Raw genomic sequence first — 16,834 nt, 5'->3', positions numbered from 1 at the left:
ATGTGAGATTTTTTTTTTTATCCGCAGCCGTCACTCGTCGACAACGTACAGCATCGTTCGCACCTTTTGATACGTTTAACTTAATGCGTCTACTCCGGAGGTTTTTCTCGGTGGCGGTTCTTCTCCTCGATCAGTGGACAGAGAAATATAATTATTCTATATTTGCCTGAAGATACGAATTATTCGATAACCATAATTTCTATTAATCATAATCTATGATATAGCAAAGGAGCTACAGGATAAACTGCATCAGATGGCGTTGGTTATAATGTTCGATGATACTATAATCGTTCTCGACTCTGTACCATTTATTTTTAGACTTTGATTACGATTTACTACTGACAATGTGTCTAAAAATGTTGGAAGATATACTCAGCGAAGGCTAAATTAATTTAGATGTACCTATACTGCCTGAAAATTGCAAGATAATTTTTCTATCAATTTTATTGTTCTTCATAGTAGCGTTTACGCTAAAGGAATTTTTCTGTTTGCGTAGTTGAAATAATAAATGGGACAGTGATATACAAAAGTAACCTGCATGTCTATCCAATTTGAAGGCCAGGCAGAGACTGACGTTATAAAAAGAAGAATTCAGAAATTAAAACACTCGGGAAAACACATTCCACTATGTCTTGCATATCGAGATTATTAAGATGCGGATATGTACTTCGATTGTTCTTATCGCTGTCTTTTATCATACAATCAACGCTTGTATTAGTACCTACGAAATACTTCGAAACGTGCAACTCGCAATTTTCGACCTTTGTTATTCCGATAATGCAGTCTATCTCACATAAATCTCGCGATAAAGGTACACCAATTGCTTCGTATCGTACGACGTGAAAAGGTAAATTCAGCTGGAAAAATTTCTGAATTCTCGATCGCATGACGATCAATGATTATTCAAATCCGAGCGTCCCGTCAGCATCGACCCTCGGCGATATCCGTTTCCTTCGATTTCGACTGCAAGCACCAGGCTGTCCATTGCCCGGGGCAAATTTCGTACACGGTAAAATATGCCCGACCGGCATCCAATCCAATTAATCACCGTTAATTACGGGCGCGGGGGCAGTGGCGTGGCGAACGAGGACGATTAATGAGTAATTGATTTCGATCACGCCACTCGCCGACCGAGAAAGAACGCGCCGAGAACCAAGAAACTGGCCTGATCGTAAATTTTCTTTTCCTGCTCCCGGATGACACGTTGCTCTACCCGATAACCCTTGTGATAACGTTTCCGAAACTGTCTCGCTCCTCTTCCACAGTGTCGAGCAGCGTCTCGATAATTTCGTCGATCGCTTGTCAACCGATCAATCGATCTGTAATTAGATTATCAAAGATTACATAGTTCAATTACTCCCTGTCATCCGTATTCGTATTTCAATTTCGGAAATGTCGTGTTTCGATATACGACGATACGCGCTGATTCGGCTCGTTCGTCGAGTAAAATTCTCGAAATTATGACAGGAAACGGTAAATTGCCTATTTATGGAACGACAGATTCGATTCGACGAAGCTCAAAAGCCTGAGCCGACGCAAAAACGCGGCGAATAGTAATAGTGGCAATTATATTCTCGGATATCAGTCAGCAGAAAACATTGAAGACGTATACATCGAACGTTCCGCGACTCGTAAAGACAGGCTCATAAATTATCACCACTTTACCAGCAGCCTGTGTCGCCGCGTTCACCGACGAAACAAAGAACCTCCCGGTTTTGTTCCTCCTTCCACCTTGCTCGAATCCCGTTTCGCGATAATGATCGCGAGGTATTATTGGCCATTAACGATCGTTGTCGCGGCATCATTCAGCTACCAGATGGACTAATCTCGGGTCAACCAACTCCCCGGAGGCTTACGCTTGTTCTACCTGGCTCGATTAACGGCCAGCTTGCTCACCTGACTCGCCGATAATTCAAATTCGAAAGAGGTCGAAGGCCCGCGCCGCGTGCCTACGTATGCGGCTCTCGTGTTGCGTGCCAGCTCCGAAAGTATTAATTCCTCGGCTTTTTTTTTCATCATACCCCCGCCCCACGCGTTGCTATCCGACTCGATTCGACCGGCTGTTTTCACTTCTCGGACTGATGCGAAGCGTGAAAACGACCGGTATTCTCGTCGAAATCGTTTCTAATTAGATTTTACGCCGTCCTAGTTCCATCTCGTCTTACATTATAGCGCGGTTCGGGTCGTAAATTTTCGACGATCGATACCACTTACGAGCTATCACAGCTAGAGGTTCTTGCGATCGTTTCACACTTCCAGCGAACTCTAGATGCCTCTAGTCGTAACTTATTCTTCGAATAATCGCCACCATTATCTCCCACGTCGATCGGCTGCGAACTTCCTCCACGTGTGACTTCCCACGAGCGAATCAGTCCGATTTCACAAAAGGGATCGTCGACGTGCAACTCTAACTCGGAGAGCACGGGACGTTGGACAAGCGGTTAATTAATTAACGCGAGGATTCACGGACCATGAGACGTTGAATCGAAACCGGGATCCGTCGATCAACGATCGATTCATCGATCGATAAGAGAACGTCGCAGACGGCGCGGAAAGCGCTGAGTTGTGATTACATTGTTTGGAGCTGAATAGAGCCGTGTGTACGCTGCACGGATCCATTGTGGCTACCCGGGGAACCTGCAGGTCCCTTCTTCTCCTCCTTCGTGTCCTCTATCCTTCCTCCTCCTCTCATCCGTCGTTACGTCCTCGCGTTCGCTGTTGGTTTATACTTTATATAAATACAAGACCGGTAACCCCGGCGGTTCCGTGCGGATGGTTGCCGTTTCCCGCGTACCGGAAGACGAGTCGGTATTTCCATACATCCTTTTCCCCTACTCTCTGTTCTTCGATTGAAAATCACTTGGTTGAGTTATTACATATAGGCGAATATTCGGTCGCCGATATGACGCTCCTGGCTTTTTAGTTTGCGCTTATCGTGGCGCGTGATAAACGATCGTACGCGGAGTATTCAGCGTCTAACGAACAAGGCGGAAGAAAAACGAGCTCTCAGGAGCTCGCTAAACACTAAACGGAGTACGGTTTAATACATCATAAACAAACCGGCTGTATCGATTTTATTTACATGATCGACCTGGTATGCGCCTTATTAAACGTTTAATTAACCGGCTCCAGCTTAACGCGAGTCCACGCGACTCGTTACTCCAACGAGATGGAGATCTGCGCTTCATCGATCAGATAGCTATTACCTTCAACGTGTGTCGCGACCCGCAGTTGTATACTTTCGTTCTGTCGTAAATCTTTCGCCTAATTGTTAACTTCACAGGATTATTATAATTTTATTTGTATTTTTTTAAAATTCCCTCACAGTATTTCGTTCATTTCATTATCAAACTTGTTGATATTATACAATATTATCTACCTATATCGATAACTCGTAGCTGGTCTACCATGTAGATACACGATCTGATAGCCAATAATTTCACCGAAAAATACTGGAATAGCCGAGGAAACAGGGACCAAACGCGAAACCGGTAATTAATCGCGATCAAGTAATTTTTCACGCGCGTAATTAAAATTCATGGTGCTAGATCATTGGAAAACAGTGTTGGTCGGCGACGTTATCGCGAACGACATCCAATTTCAGTCGTTAAATGACGATGCAGATGCAATTCGCTTGAAAGAAAGAACGCGGAAGGAGGACCGGTGCGCTGCAGGACGAAGACGCCTACACCTAGAAGCGCAAAAACGCCACCCGTGTGTATTCGCGGCTGCGTCGCAGGTGTAGCCTTCCCTTCCGGTCGACCGTCGCTCTCCGGCGATCGCCGCGGCAGCCTACGTAATTTTATCTCGAGCACCGTTAAAACGAAGTTAATTAGGCCTGCAGATAAAATAATTATCGATAGGGCTTCCGGCGAGCGTACGCACGACATCCGGGGGTGGTGCCAGCTGCAGTCTGCAAAGAGACAAATATCTCTGGCTGTCACGTTCACCGTGCCCTCGCTCGTGATCTGCCTTTCTGGATCTCGGAATCGGGTGGGTGTACCGCAATTTGTGGCCTCGCGCGTATTCCATGCACCTTTCCTGCGGGAATGTTATACCGTTGCTTTGGAGAAGGGTTGGGAGAGCTCGACACTGGTGGTACCAGTTTTCTTTCGTTTCGCTCGGTATATCTTTGTCGTATCTTCGAAATAATTATCAAGAGAAAGCTTTTTTTTTGTATTTATAGAATATAATTTGCTGTTATTTTAAATACAGCAAGATGCTTAGCAAGCTTGAAATATTATCTCTGTCGAGTAGTATGTCGTGAAAGTTGATTGAAATAAAGTTATCCTGCGTTTATATCGAAATATGCAGATGTTGCAGGTCGCTATGAAATTACCGTGGCTATGTAAGAAATTAGTTCTCTATTTTCCAGACTTGAACCGACTTACCTTTATTATTATTCGGAGAATTGAAAGATTTGTTAACAGTCGAGCGATGTTCGCGTTTCATCAAGCTGATGAACTGATAACTACAGTGAACAGTTACTTTGTGTCTCGTTGAAGTGTACCCAGGCTGAAAGAATTCGCAATGAAAAATAAAAGTAATTATAAATATGCTTTGGTCGTTAAACCGTGAATTTTTCAAATTGGCCGCGTGTATTATTCGAAACGGTAGGTTATACACAAAATCACCCCATCTGATATACTGAATTGACTTTTCACACTATCTTACGCAATTTCCATTTATGACAACAGAAGGAGCAAGTATATGAGAGAACGCTTCCGCTCTGAAAGACGTTCCTTTCCTTCTATCTTCGAAGCGTAGTCTCAACAGGTAGTTAATGAGACCTTGAAGCTTTATCGTGGTCGATCTGGTGCACGCCGTTTCGCACTTTTTCCCTGTCGAGCTCTATATAGAGAACACGCTATCGATGGTAAGAATAATAAGGATCCAGGTAACCATTCGAGGAGAAACGGAGCTTTTACGCGTCGTCTCGTTTTCATTTTGATGGAAAACGCGCGATCGAGGCCGCCGACTTACCTTCACCCATCGGCCATTTTTATAAACGTCCGATCGTATCTTAACGATTCACTAATTCGCTATAAATCCTGCGCCGATATTATCCGCCGACGCTGGCACGTTCGTTACATGCGAATCCTTAATAGAAAACTACGATTCGACAAATCGGTCATGAAAAAGCGACCATGAGCCGAAGCCATTGATAATCATCGTACCGATCGGAATTAACGGCTCGTCGTTGCTCGCGATCTATCAAACCGGAACGAAGATTTTCAACGTGTGTAGATTTTTCAGAATATTACCGGTTTGAACACGCTCCAATGGTAATTATTCATCTTTGTGCTGATCTTGCCTTCGTTTACCCTATTGAGAATTAATCCGGCTCGATCGAAGAAAGAGTATAAATTAGCGAAACGAAGAATTATTGAATTTCCAGACGAACATATAGCAAAATCACTAACGAATATTTATGTTTCGCTCGTATTTAACCGAAGCTATAAACTTTCCAAATCAACATGCTCCAAATACGCTGGCGAAGCTACATTTGAATTATGAGTAGGCCGCAGACTTATGTAAATTCATATTTTCACGAACATGTGGAGATTCGTGTCAATCTTCTAAACGTTATGACCTATTCTTTATTTTGAATATTTCGTGTATTTTTACACGCTACAAGTACGCGGCTGTATACGTTCTCGCGTTTCTAAATTTTGCCATAAATGCATAAATAACCGCAGTCTAGTTATGAGAAACGTTCGAACCGCGTATAACAGGATTCGCCGGATAGCTCATTTCGCATACGGTCAATTCCTATAGAATGACTTTTAAAGCAAAGAACTCACACTCGATTTACGGGTTGGTGCGAGCCTGGCCGCGTAAATGCATCTGCGTAAATGAATAGCGAGACTCATTACAAATCCCGACACTCGGCCCGCGAGCTTTGCTCATCTCTTTATAATGTCCCAAGTAAGATAAAGTGGACGGGAAAATAATCATAATGTTGAGCTTACACGGCCGACATTTCCCCGGCGACTAGCCCCGGAGACCATTATCGGTAAACACACTATTAACGCAGCCGTTGGTAGCCTTTGCCCGGCCTGCAGAACCGTGTACCAATCTAGACTCATAAAACTGGCCAAGTGTCCGGTAATAACGTGCGAACGCGCTATCCATCAGCCGGGACAAAACAGTTAAGCGGTTGTACGCTTGCTCTGTACGCGGGCCGACGCCGTAATGAACGCGCGGTCCGGTGAAATGTCGGCGAAAAACCCTCTGGAACACGCGCTAAATCTTCTTCCGCTCGTTGCGCCACGAAGATGCAACTCTACCGCAACGTGGACCGTTGTTCTATTCGTGTAGAAATTCTTCGGTCCTTAGGCGTGGATGGAATCGTGTTTGATACAAGAAGAATCTCAGCAGCGAGAGTAATTTCATCGTTTCTTACGATTATCCGGAGATCTTCAACTCCGATTCTGGAATGTAGATGTGGCCGATTGATTTTAGGTTCGATTAGATTTCCAGATTTCCCTGCCTCGATGAAACTTTATCTTTCAGCGTACGCGGAATATTTGAAGAACGAATAAGTATAATACGTATCACGAAGGTTTTAGAAAGCGGGAATTTAGAAAATCCGTTACGAAATAAAATGAAAAGAACGGTAATTGCGGTCGCATCTGCGCCGCAATTAAGCGCGGTCACCTTTCGTGGTGGCGTCGCTGTGAGATTCTCCGCTGGTTAGCGCGCCGCGAGAAAGCGAGGTATCGTTCGGTAATCGGGCGCTGAGATCGCCACCTGCTGATCTTGTATCATCGACCTAGCCTAATTCGAGCAGCCGGTAGTTCACTGCCGGTTATCGAACGCGTAGATCGCTCGAATTAAAGTTTCTCGCGTGTGGTCCTGGTCTATTAGCCGCGAAGGTGGCGACTAATTAAGTTCCTACAACTAGGTTGGATTAGAGACGGGTTCGCACGGACCAAAACCAGCGACGATGTCTCTTTGAAAGAGAACTTTCATTGGTCTTTCTTCTTCTTTATCCTACACGTGCGCGTGTTTACGCGTTAATCGACCTGATGCATCGTACGAGTGTCTATCCGAGCCATGAAAGAGAACTTTAAGTTTCTTGTGGTTTCTTCTTCCGTAGTCAATCTCTATGCTTAATCTATACAGCATCTTCGATGATTTATTCCTGATTGCAAAGTTCAAGGAAATGCGATTTGAAGGATGAAGCGCTTAATTTAATTTACCTTATTGAAAGTTCAATATCCAAACCGAGAAATAAAGTTGCAAGAACGAGAAGAACCGTTCGCTTCGCAACCTCAATTTCATTTACAAATACGCCTGGAAATATATAGCGATTCTCTAGGAGTACTCGGTAAATTAACCAAACGGTTTTTCACTCGGCAGCAATTTACTTCAATACGCGTATATTCGCGTGCAGCGTACAGCGTGCAGCCTAACGCCTAACCTAACCTCGAGCTGCCTCCGTTTACCTAGAACATAAATTTACCTTAATGATATCGCGCGTAATGCCAGGGTGACGCTATCTCGCAGGTTGATACACGTAAGAACAAGGCTGACACCTCGATCCACCGTTTCGTACGGCACTTCTTGAGAGGAATTGCGGCGCGAAAGATCGTATCGTCGAGATTTTCTGCGGCCCTACCCTGCTTAGCTTCGCGTCGTTGTTTAAGGGAACTCGCGTAGCGATGACCCGTCCACCTCGCGAGACCTCGTTTGCACCGTTCAACCACGAAATTTTCAACCTTTTCACTCCTCGCCAGCTCGTGTTTCTGCTCGTTTAAGACAGCCAGAAATGATTTCAGCCGCGATTCGTCTTCAGATAGCTCGGAGATCCGCCGGTCATTCGCGTCGCCCGCGCTTCCTTCAACTTTTTCTCCATTTACTTTGCCGGCCATTCTGTACGCTTGCTTCACACTCCACGTTGCAGATGGTATCTCGACTTTCGCCACTTTGTACGACTCTTCGACGCTTTCACGAAACCCTTTCACGATCCTCGACCTTTTTTATTCGGCGCATCCTGGTTTGCTTTCGATCGCAAATTAACTTGCTGATAGTAATTATCCACTCTGTACTTGATAATCGCGTAATTAATAGTTTATACAGATTCTTTGATTCGATGAAGCGAATTTTCTAATTTTGACACAAGTTTCGCGAAATTGTGTCGTCGTTATCTGTATCAGAGAAACATCGAAACAAATGCGGCATTCTCGAATAAATAAATCACGGAAACACTACGTTGTAAATTGTTACATTCGTCGTATTAAGAATTCAAGCGAAGAATTAACAAATTAATATCCTATATAAGAACGGAGAGCCGATTGAGAATTTGCTAAAAATATGAAAGAGCTTGCAGAGGAGTGTACGCAAAAAGCACGCGTTGCTGGCAGGTGTAAAGTCTGAGGAAGCCAAAAGAGTTGGTGGCCGAGCACGCTGCTTCCCGGAGACGCTGTTCCTGCGAACTAATTGTGAGATCGGTGGCGTGGAAGGGCCTGGGATACGGCGGGACACGAAACGATAACGGGGCTTTCAGCGTGGAACTCGTAAATTTGTCAGTGGCGGGTTGTATCGTGGATTTTTAGGCCGCTTCCCTCCTGCAAATTATCCCCCCTTTCAATTTGTTCGGTTCCCCTTATCGACGCGGAGGCGAGGAGTCGCGCTCGTTAAATAGTAGATAAGGTGTAACGCTCGAACGAAGGAAGGAAAGGTTCTTCCTTTCTTTCTCTCGACGTTATCTTATCACGAACCAGTGCTCGACCCCTTGGCTTGTGCGTCGAAGAGGCACGGCGCAGGTTCCGTCGTGCTAAACCAAAGAGAAGTTCGTTCCGCTCAGGGTGGCATCAGTCGAAACGATCTGCCAGAAGGTTCCTAGGTGAAAAACCCGTGACAAACGATTTCGTGCCGGTGCAACGTTCTACCGAGTGTGTAATAAACGATGTTATGATATTTGTGGTGTCATCAAAGAAAGAATAATTTCATCTTCGAAAATTCACGTCAGAGTATCAGTACTATGATACCGTAGATAATACGAAATATCGACGGTTTAAAAGTTTTAATGCACGGCGAATTCTTTGTGCAATCAGAAAATGTTTTTCAATGTCGTTTTGTTCTATGTACAAATCGTATCTCTTAAGAACTGCCATCAACGAACATAACGTTATTGCTGTCATAGGCGAATTTTCACCCAGCGTATGTTTTTCGCTGTAATTGTGCGTTACGATACAGTTATTGATAAAAAGCAGATAAATGGTTAGAAATGACAGGAACGAATAATATTAGAAAAATTCGAGTGAGTTGGAATTCCACCCCTAATGGTCTTTACCGATGAACGCCTGTTCCATCGTTTAAAGGTAGAACCATGACCGAAATTCTTTAACTTCTTCGAAGATCGTAGCTTCTTCTCGTAATTTGAAACAGGCAATTTCAAATTTGATCTGGCTTTCTCAAAGATCCCAAAGAATCTGCTATAACGACACCTGTTGATGAAAATCCACAGACTCATGCTTCTCAAGCTCGTAATCTCAGGATGTCAATGTATCGACCATCCATAGGTTCGATCCGTTCATTAAGAGAATAGAATAGGCCAGTACGATCTGCTGTTGCTCTTGCAGCTCTTGCGAAATAATAAGCTACGTTATGGCACACACAGGGAGCGATTATAATGCGCGGGCGCTTACTCGTTATCGCGCACAATGGGTCGCATGCTGAGCCCCGAAACTACCGGCTGCCAGAGCCGATTTAAAGCAGCCGCGACCTCGTTCGTCCTACGTTATCCGTGGACACGAAATAAGAGAACGAAAATGAGCGAGAAAATGAGTCAGCGAACTACTGTCCGTTTTATGAACCGTTGTTTCCTGGACACAGGTAATCATCTCGTGAAACTTGAGGACGATCTCATTTCTCAGCTTCCTTTCTTCTTTGCGATTTCAATCGCGACAGTTGAGATTTATCTCCTTCGTGGAAACTTTATTCCAAACTTCATTGTCCCTATTTATTTATATTAATCGAGTCTCTCAGAAATCGAATCGAAAACTCCACTATTTTTCTTTTTCTTTTTATCCCTTAATTTCGTAAGCATACGACTAACGTTCAATTCTCGATAAGTTCGCTCATCGCAAGAAGACGAGAAATAGTAAATTCTAACGTAAGCTTAACAAAATTGTGTTCGTTATGTCTTTACTTCTCTATACTTGGCTTCTGCACGGTTCAATTGATTTTAATAATGCGTATTTTCTTGACCTCAACTTTTTGAATAGCATGTTACTGTGGCTGTCTGGTCGCATTCAAAGAGTAGCATGTTTGAAACAGAAAATAGCGGAGAAACGCAAAAGTAGGTTCCGTCGCGTCGATAAACAAATCGACAGAGATCGAGATAACCTCGCGTAGATCCTCCGATACGAATCCTTTTCATCGAGCTAGCGAAGATGGACCTCCGAAGAAGTTTCGGGAAAGCGAACGGTGTACTCCGCGGACGTGGAGGAAAAACTCTTTCGTACAATACCGATACTCACCGTTAGAAGCACATTAATATCGTCCGATGAATTGGCCGGTAGTGTCACGTCGACCTCCGAGAGAGTCCTGCCGGAGAATAGGGAGCAGTTAGATCGCGGTATTGTGACGCGTACGCGGGTCCCCGCGGGACGTCCGAGCGGTACCAGGAATCGGCAGGCTCTCTCTCAGTGGGGACCGGTAAATACCACTAATCACTTCTCGATCCTTTCTAACCCACCTTGACCCCACCGCTGGAAGAGTTATGGCCGTTGGTTTTATTCAGGCTACCTCGGCCAAGGCCCCGACCTCCGTTCTCGCCTGGAACCCCAGCCGGGGTTCGCCAGACGTCGTGAAAAGTTGTATGTTGAAGAGTCGAGGAGAGAAACCGTCGACGATGCGATTCGTTCGCGATTCTTGCGAATTAAAATTCGGAACAGCCGTATATTTCAGTCTTAATGCAAAATAGATTTCTATTTAGGAGAACCGTATTTATCGGAATTTTATTCAAATGAAACTTCAGCCAGTGATTAGCTGGTGTTTCCCTTGTACGGAAAACAAGTGTATAAGTTTGAAGCTTTAATGATTTCTACGTAAGAATATCTCAGAGGATCCAGGAAGGGTTTTGTGGTATTTTCACTAACAAAGCTGTAAAAGATTGCCCGTACTATCAATATACAATCCTCGTGTCTGAACGTAAACTTACGTTGTATAATCTTTTATTATCCAATTGTCATGTGCTTATTGTTCGTCCCTAGCAAGTTCGGATAAACGAAGTTTCACTGCCTAAAGATAGAGCAATAAAACTACATCTATTGATACATAGTGTGTATTTATTCGTTCGAATGTTACACGACGAAATTGAATCAAAGTACACTTATTACTTGATAGAATGATCGACACGAGCAATAGATCTAGTAATACGATCAGTGAGCTACACGATTTAGACAGAGGTGATGAACGACAGGTGACGCTCCGAGACGCGAGCGGTTCCATTCGGCGTCGATCATCACGGGGATGTCGATCGACGAGCCGAGCGTTGTCTGACAACGCGCCGAGAGATTGTCACCGTTAACGATGTACACACGCACGTAGTGTACGAACCGACTTTCCTGATCGATTAATCTTGATCATGGATCGGTCGTCGATCGGTTATGGCGCCATCTCGATCGCTGTTTGCCGATGATCGACTACGACTCAGACTATGATCACGACTTCTGCTCTGTCTGCTTCGGTTCTCCTCGTTGCTCTCCTTCTCGCACATACACACGTTATCTGGCTCTTGTGGCTCCACTGGATTGTTCCTCAGAACGTCCACGTTCCTGGTTCTCTTGGTACACCTGCATCTGGTGCAACCAATTCGCCTGGCCCTCATAGTGGCGCCACGTCTTCTTCGTCTTGAGCGACGACGACTACGACGACTTCTCCTACGCCTGCCTCTGCTACGTCGACGTCCTCGGCGTCTACTACGTCGTCGTCTGCTGCTTCGTCGTCGTCTGCTTCTTCGTCTTCCGTGCCTTTCGGCTGGCACCAGGTTCGACGTGAGCTGCGGCTCGACTTCCGTGTTCAAGAAGTAGTGGCCCTGCGTCTTCTTCAGGATACCGCAATCCAATCCACGTTTTAACGCTGCTTGCATCTGGCAAATGATTCCATATTGTTAGCAATATACATCAATTACAGTAAGGTGATAGAGTGTGATTTTGTTTAGTAGTTTCAGATTGCTGGGGACATTGACTGCCAAGTGAGATTACCGTATGGATTATGATAAAATTTTCATTATTATTGATCTGCGGAGAATCGAATTGAGTAAACATGAGCAAAGTGCATGTGCGTGATATGCGGAAAGATACGGAAGCACTCATTACCATAGATATGACCTTTAACATTCATAAAAATACCAATTTGCATAAACACCTGCAGGCATATAATTATAAATGTTGTTTGATTTACATTTATCGCAGTGATAGGAAATAAATGGTATTTTTATTCGATGATATTACTCTTATTTTAATCCTTTTAAAGTCGTCGGTGACCAGCGTGATGACCAACGAGTTAACAGAGTATGGTATCTAAAGAAACGTATATTTTTCAAAAATACCTGTCTCTGCACGGTCGTCTCGGGGACGTTGCACTGTGACATGATGTAATTCATGATCTCCTTCGACGTGGAGCCGTGAGCCTCTCGTAGATTTCTAATGGCATTGACCACCCTGGCCGACATTTTCGGCGCCTGTTTCCCCATTTTCCAATTGTTTCTCTCGTTTACCCGAACGAATCTTTAACGCACTGAAGGAAGGTCAGCTCTGAAGGAACCTCCAGTCTCAAAATTAGTAATTTGCATTTGATCTTCACGTGGAATTTTGACAATCGCCCTATTAGTGTTCTTGAACTAGGATTTTAATTATGACGAGAAAATTTGAAGAAGTTATGCCAAAATCATCGTGGTGACCCTGAATCGATTTGCGTCTCGGAGACGATCCGGGAACTAATTGACGACACTGTTTATTCTGGTATCCGCGTTTCGATTTTGTCACGAGACGCCACGCTTCTCGCTCGAAAACGATCGCACACGCCACTAACGTCATACGATGTAACGAAAAATTGTCACACTTGCCAGAAAATGGCATTTGTATAATTTTTGTAAGAAAAGGAGAACTTGTTCCGTGGTGGTTTGTAGCTGGACGAGTACGAAGATTATCTTATCACGGGCTTATCTCGTCTACAGGATGACCGGGAAAGTGGAGCTGTTTGACGCAAGGATACAAGGATTTTCAAAGTACACCGCTGTTAAATCGAATTACACGGCTGAAATAATAAGGAAAGAGAAATGAAATTGTAAAGATAGCGGCCTGTCAAACGAACGTCTTTAAGCGTAGTACGCCTTCGCTAACGTTAAACAGTCCGAAGTCTCGCTGTTCTTTGGATAATTCCTCTCTTAGTATCTCTCGATGGGTCTCTTTTCTGTAGATTCTTTGCTTCCATTTCAAGCATATCCTTGGACGTTTCGTCGTTTTGCGTTAGATTCCACCAGGAGTTACGTGTCGATTAATTAATTGAAAAGTCGATTCGAGCATACATTATAGCTACAATATAACGGGAATGATAATAATTTAAAGTAGTCGAGCCCATCTCGTATCTGACTCGATTGCGCTTTATCTCAAAGTATAAGAATTCCGTTTTAGATTCGTCTTGTTCTAATGTCACGTTTCTTAATCATTGCACTTCCTTTTCGTCGATTAGCGGTCGCGCTTTCTAACTATTCATCTCAAGGTTTCTTATTACAAATTTATCAACGACGCAGGAAGAGGTAAAATATAACGTCAAATGTTAATCCGAGATCTAACTATGTCAACACCGCTATTGGTTTCATTCTTTCAAGTAGGTAACTCGAAACACGAGCATTTCACTGAATACGAACGACCGTTTCACGCCTTTGAGCATCGGACATAAGCACCCAGCTCGAGGTAATTTTCACTAATCGATCGATTTTCGAACTTCTCACCCAGTTCGCGTCTCCGACGGGCATTCACTTTCGCGATCGATTAATAACAACGGGACCCTCTCCTGGAGAGAGAGAGAGAGAGAGAGAGAGAGGCGCGAGCGGAACGATCGTTAAGGTCTCATCGCGGTACACGTTAGTTGTTAAATTCAGTGATCCGGATGGTAACGAAGGCAGTTTGCAGCCGGCTCGGTGCCACGCCAAATTTGCCGATTAATTTTTTCCCCTGAGCTCATTAGCCGCCCTTAATGGTGTCGGCAGCGTTAAAAAAGCCGCGATTCCGAGTCCGTGGCTGGAACGCTTGTATCCAGCTCGAGACATCTTGCCACCTCGTCCAGTAATTGGATAGTCGGGAACGCCGCGGTTTACAAGAATAACGCGGCAATTTAGCCGACCATTTAGCCTTCTACCTGACCAGAACCGATTCCCCGATTCGTTAATCAGCACCAGGTGTCGCGCGTCGCGTCGCCGCGCATTCGCCCCGGACCTGCACACCTGCATGTAGATGCTCGCGTCTATACACCAATGATTATTTATCAACGTCGCGCTTAGACAAGAGGAACGCGCCGGTGCCACGGGCTGAACGTCGCGTTTACGCTCCTTTATCGTCGTCAGCCGGAGCGCATGCTTCGGTAATCGCCGCCACTTTCGTCCCCTTTTCTTCCGATTCACCGACGTTCATCGCGCTGATTTCATCCTCGCCACCATTCCTCCTTTCTTCTCCTTTTACCTTTCTCTCTTCCTTTTTCTTTCTTGTCTTCTTTTCTTCCCTTTCTTCCACTACATAGACAGCTTCTTTTGAACGAACCCTACGAAACGGTAATTCACGCGCGGTATATTTACGAGCGACGCGGAAGGGAAATTTATACCGCGTTCCATCGCAACCATGCATCATCCAAGCGGCCAGCTAGTCAAGCGACAATCCTATTTCGACGAATAGAAACGCCAGCATTTATTGATATCTCCGTGTAGCAGGACTATTTGTTGTTACCTGGAGCCGATACGACGTGCACAGCCGCATTCCGTGACCGATAAAACCGTCATCACGGGACATTATTTCAGGCAGCCGCGAGATATTGCTTCATCGAGGCGTCATGTACCGGAGCGTCCGACAAAAACTGGATCCTCTTCGCGTGGAGAATTTTGTTGTACGGTATTATGGTACACAGTGTTCGATCTGCTCGCGAATTCTCGTGTTCCATCGGTTTTATGCCCACCGTGCACCTGTTCTCAAGACGCGAATCAAGTCAATGGCGACGCTGGTGTAACAAATGTCACGCGTCAACGTAATTACCGCGCGGAATTCTCCTCTTCCACGAGAGTTCTCCGGGTCACGAGCGGCCAGAAAAGAGAATCTCGTGGCCTCGATACGATCGTAGCAAATGCCGCTGTTCGAGCGTGGCTTCTGTATGTAGGAGCCATCACCCTTCGCCGCAGGATGTTCGTTTGGATGGACACGCGGTCAACTGACCGTGACGATTGTCTACTACGCTATTTTTACACCTACGCGACTTGCACACCTCCGTGTATTCGATCGATACATTTCCATCCTAATATTTCGCGATTCTGAAACAATTCAACGCTCGACATTTTACGACCGTTTACAGTCGATGACGATGCGCGGTGACCCCAACAAGTGGACGATTCTATTTTTCGAAATCTGTTATAAACGTGGTAAAAAGATCGCAGTTCAAGATGCGATCGTACCTCGTCTTCGTACATTTAAGAAAATCATGGAAATTACACTGACCTATATATGGACAGGCTGTTACGAGCGCCGTAATACATCCAATTTTCAAATACCACGTTTATTTGTTCCGTGCCTCGATAAAAGGAAACGAAGATCCTTTGCATCTGCACCGTAGCCTCTTTTCCAGCTGCCGATTGCCATTTTACACCGACTTATTTAATTCCAGTCGTATCACAAGAATCGTACTGTCTCTCTCTCTCTCTCTCTCTCTCTCTCTGTCTCTGTCTCTCTATATCTCCCTCTTGCACCACGTAGAGTATGCATCGACGTTACGTGTCTCGTAGTCAACGCGTTTTCTGCTTTGCCCACGTATGCAAGTAAGTAGAGAGTGAACTGTTTCTCGGCGAACGAGTTGACGGTGCCCCCGTCGCGTATCGATGATATTCAGCCGGGAGGCTTAGCCTTTAAAAGCGGATACTGGCTGTCGCGTGTACAGGGGCGACACGCGAACAGACGGCTGCTGGTCGATCGACCAATCAACGGCATTGTACCTGTGCCGCGCGATGATTGCAATTGGCTGATTAACGGCCTTTCCGATCGCCAAACGGTGGCCGGGAGTCGCGTAACCCGTAACAGAAAACTGTCCGTTTTGCATACTCGATTGCATCGAGGCGAGCCTGTGTCGCCTTGCTGTCCATTATCGCTGCGTTTTTGCCCCGCGTCGTTCGCCATTTTGCTTATATTATCGCAGGATCGTTAGGTACCGCGCGACAGAAATTATCGATCGGCCGGTGCGCGCTCGTATATCAGCTTATAAATATTCGTGGCGCAATTAATAATTAATATTCCGCGAATGAGCCGAGATAAATCGCCGCGTTTTGTATTCATTAGAAGGTTGGGAACGGCACCGAGACACGGCGTGCCGAAGGAAATTATTCGCGGTAGGCCGCGCAACCAGACGAATTGATTGCCAGCGACCAAGGCCGGATCCAGTGGCTCTGGTTTTTCTTTCGTCGATCGTCGTACGATCGTTTTCACCTTGTGGAATTCCACGCTAGCGTACTGTCGCTCCGTTTTTCCTGCGCTCGTTTCACCCTGTCGGCCGGACATCAATTACGCGGAAAATGGAGCTCGTTACAATGCGAAATACGATTATCGATTCTTCTGCAACAGTTCTC

The 16,834-nt window shown here is 45.2% G+C and overlaps 2 protein-coding genes across 4 annotated transcripts in view; one reads left to right on the top strand and one right to left on the bottom strand.

Annotated features, from left to right (window-relative positions):
• Positions 1-16,834, top strand: part of LOC122568978 (E3 SUMO-protein ligase EGR2) — a 234,639-nt gene that overhangs the window by 183,513 nt on the left and 34,292 nt on the right. The gene's annotated exons all lie outside the window — the stretch shown is intronic.
• Positions 11,293-16,312, bottom strand: LOC122568979 (histone H5-like). 3 transcript variants are annotated; one of them, XM_043729394.1, is made up of 3 exons: positions 14,958-16,312; positions 12,566-14,890; positions 11,293-12,103 (listed from the first exon to the last, which is right to left on the bottom strand). In XM_043729394.1, the coding sequence occupies exons 2-3, from the start codon at positions 12,707-12,709 to the stop codon at positions 11,588-11,590; spliced, it is 660 nt and encodes a 219-aa protein (XP_043585329.1). In that variant the 5' UTR covers positions 12,710-14,890; positions 14,958-16,312; the 3' UTR covers positions 11,293-11,587. The 3 variants fall into 3 exon arrangements, with proteins under 3 accessions (XP_043585329.1, XP_043585330.1, XP_043585328.1); XM_043729395.1 differs by having other exon boundaries at positions 12,566-13,550; positions 15,990-16,312; XM_043729393.1 differs by having other exon boundaries at positions 12,566-16,312.

The sequence above is a fragment of the Bombus pyrosoma genome, linkage group LG7 (genome assembly GCF_014825855.1).
Source record: "Bombus pyrosoma isolate SC7728 linkage group LG7, ASM1482585v1, whole genome shotgun sequence".
In the NCBI taxonomy this organism is placed as follows: Eukaryota; Metazoa; Arthropoda; class Insecta; order Hymenoptera; family Apidae; genus Bombus; species Bombus pyrosoma.
This window is presented reverse-complemented; position numbering and strand designations above follow the sequence as displayed.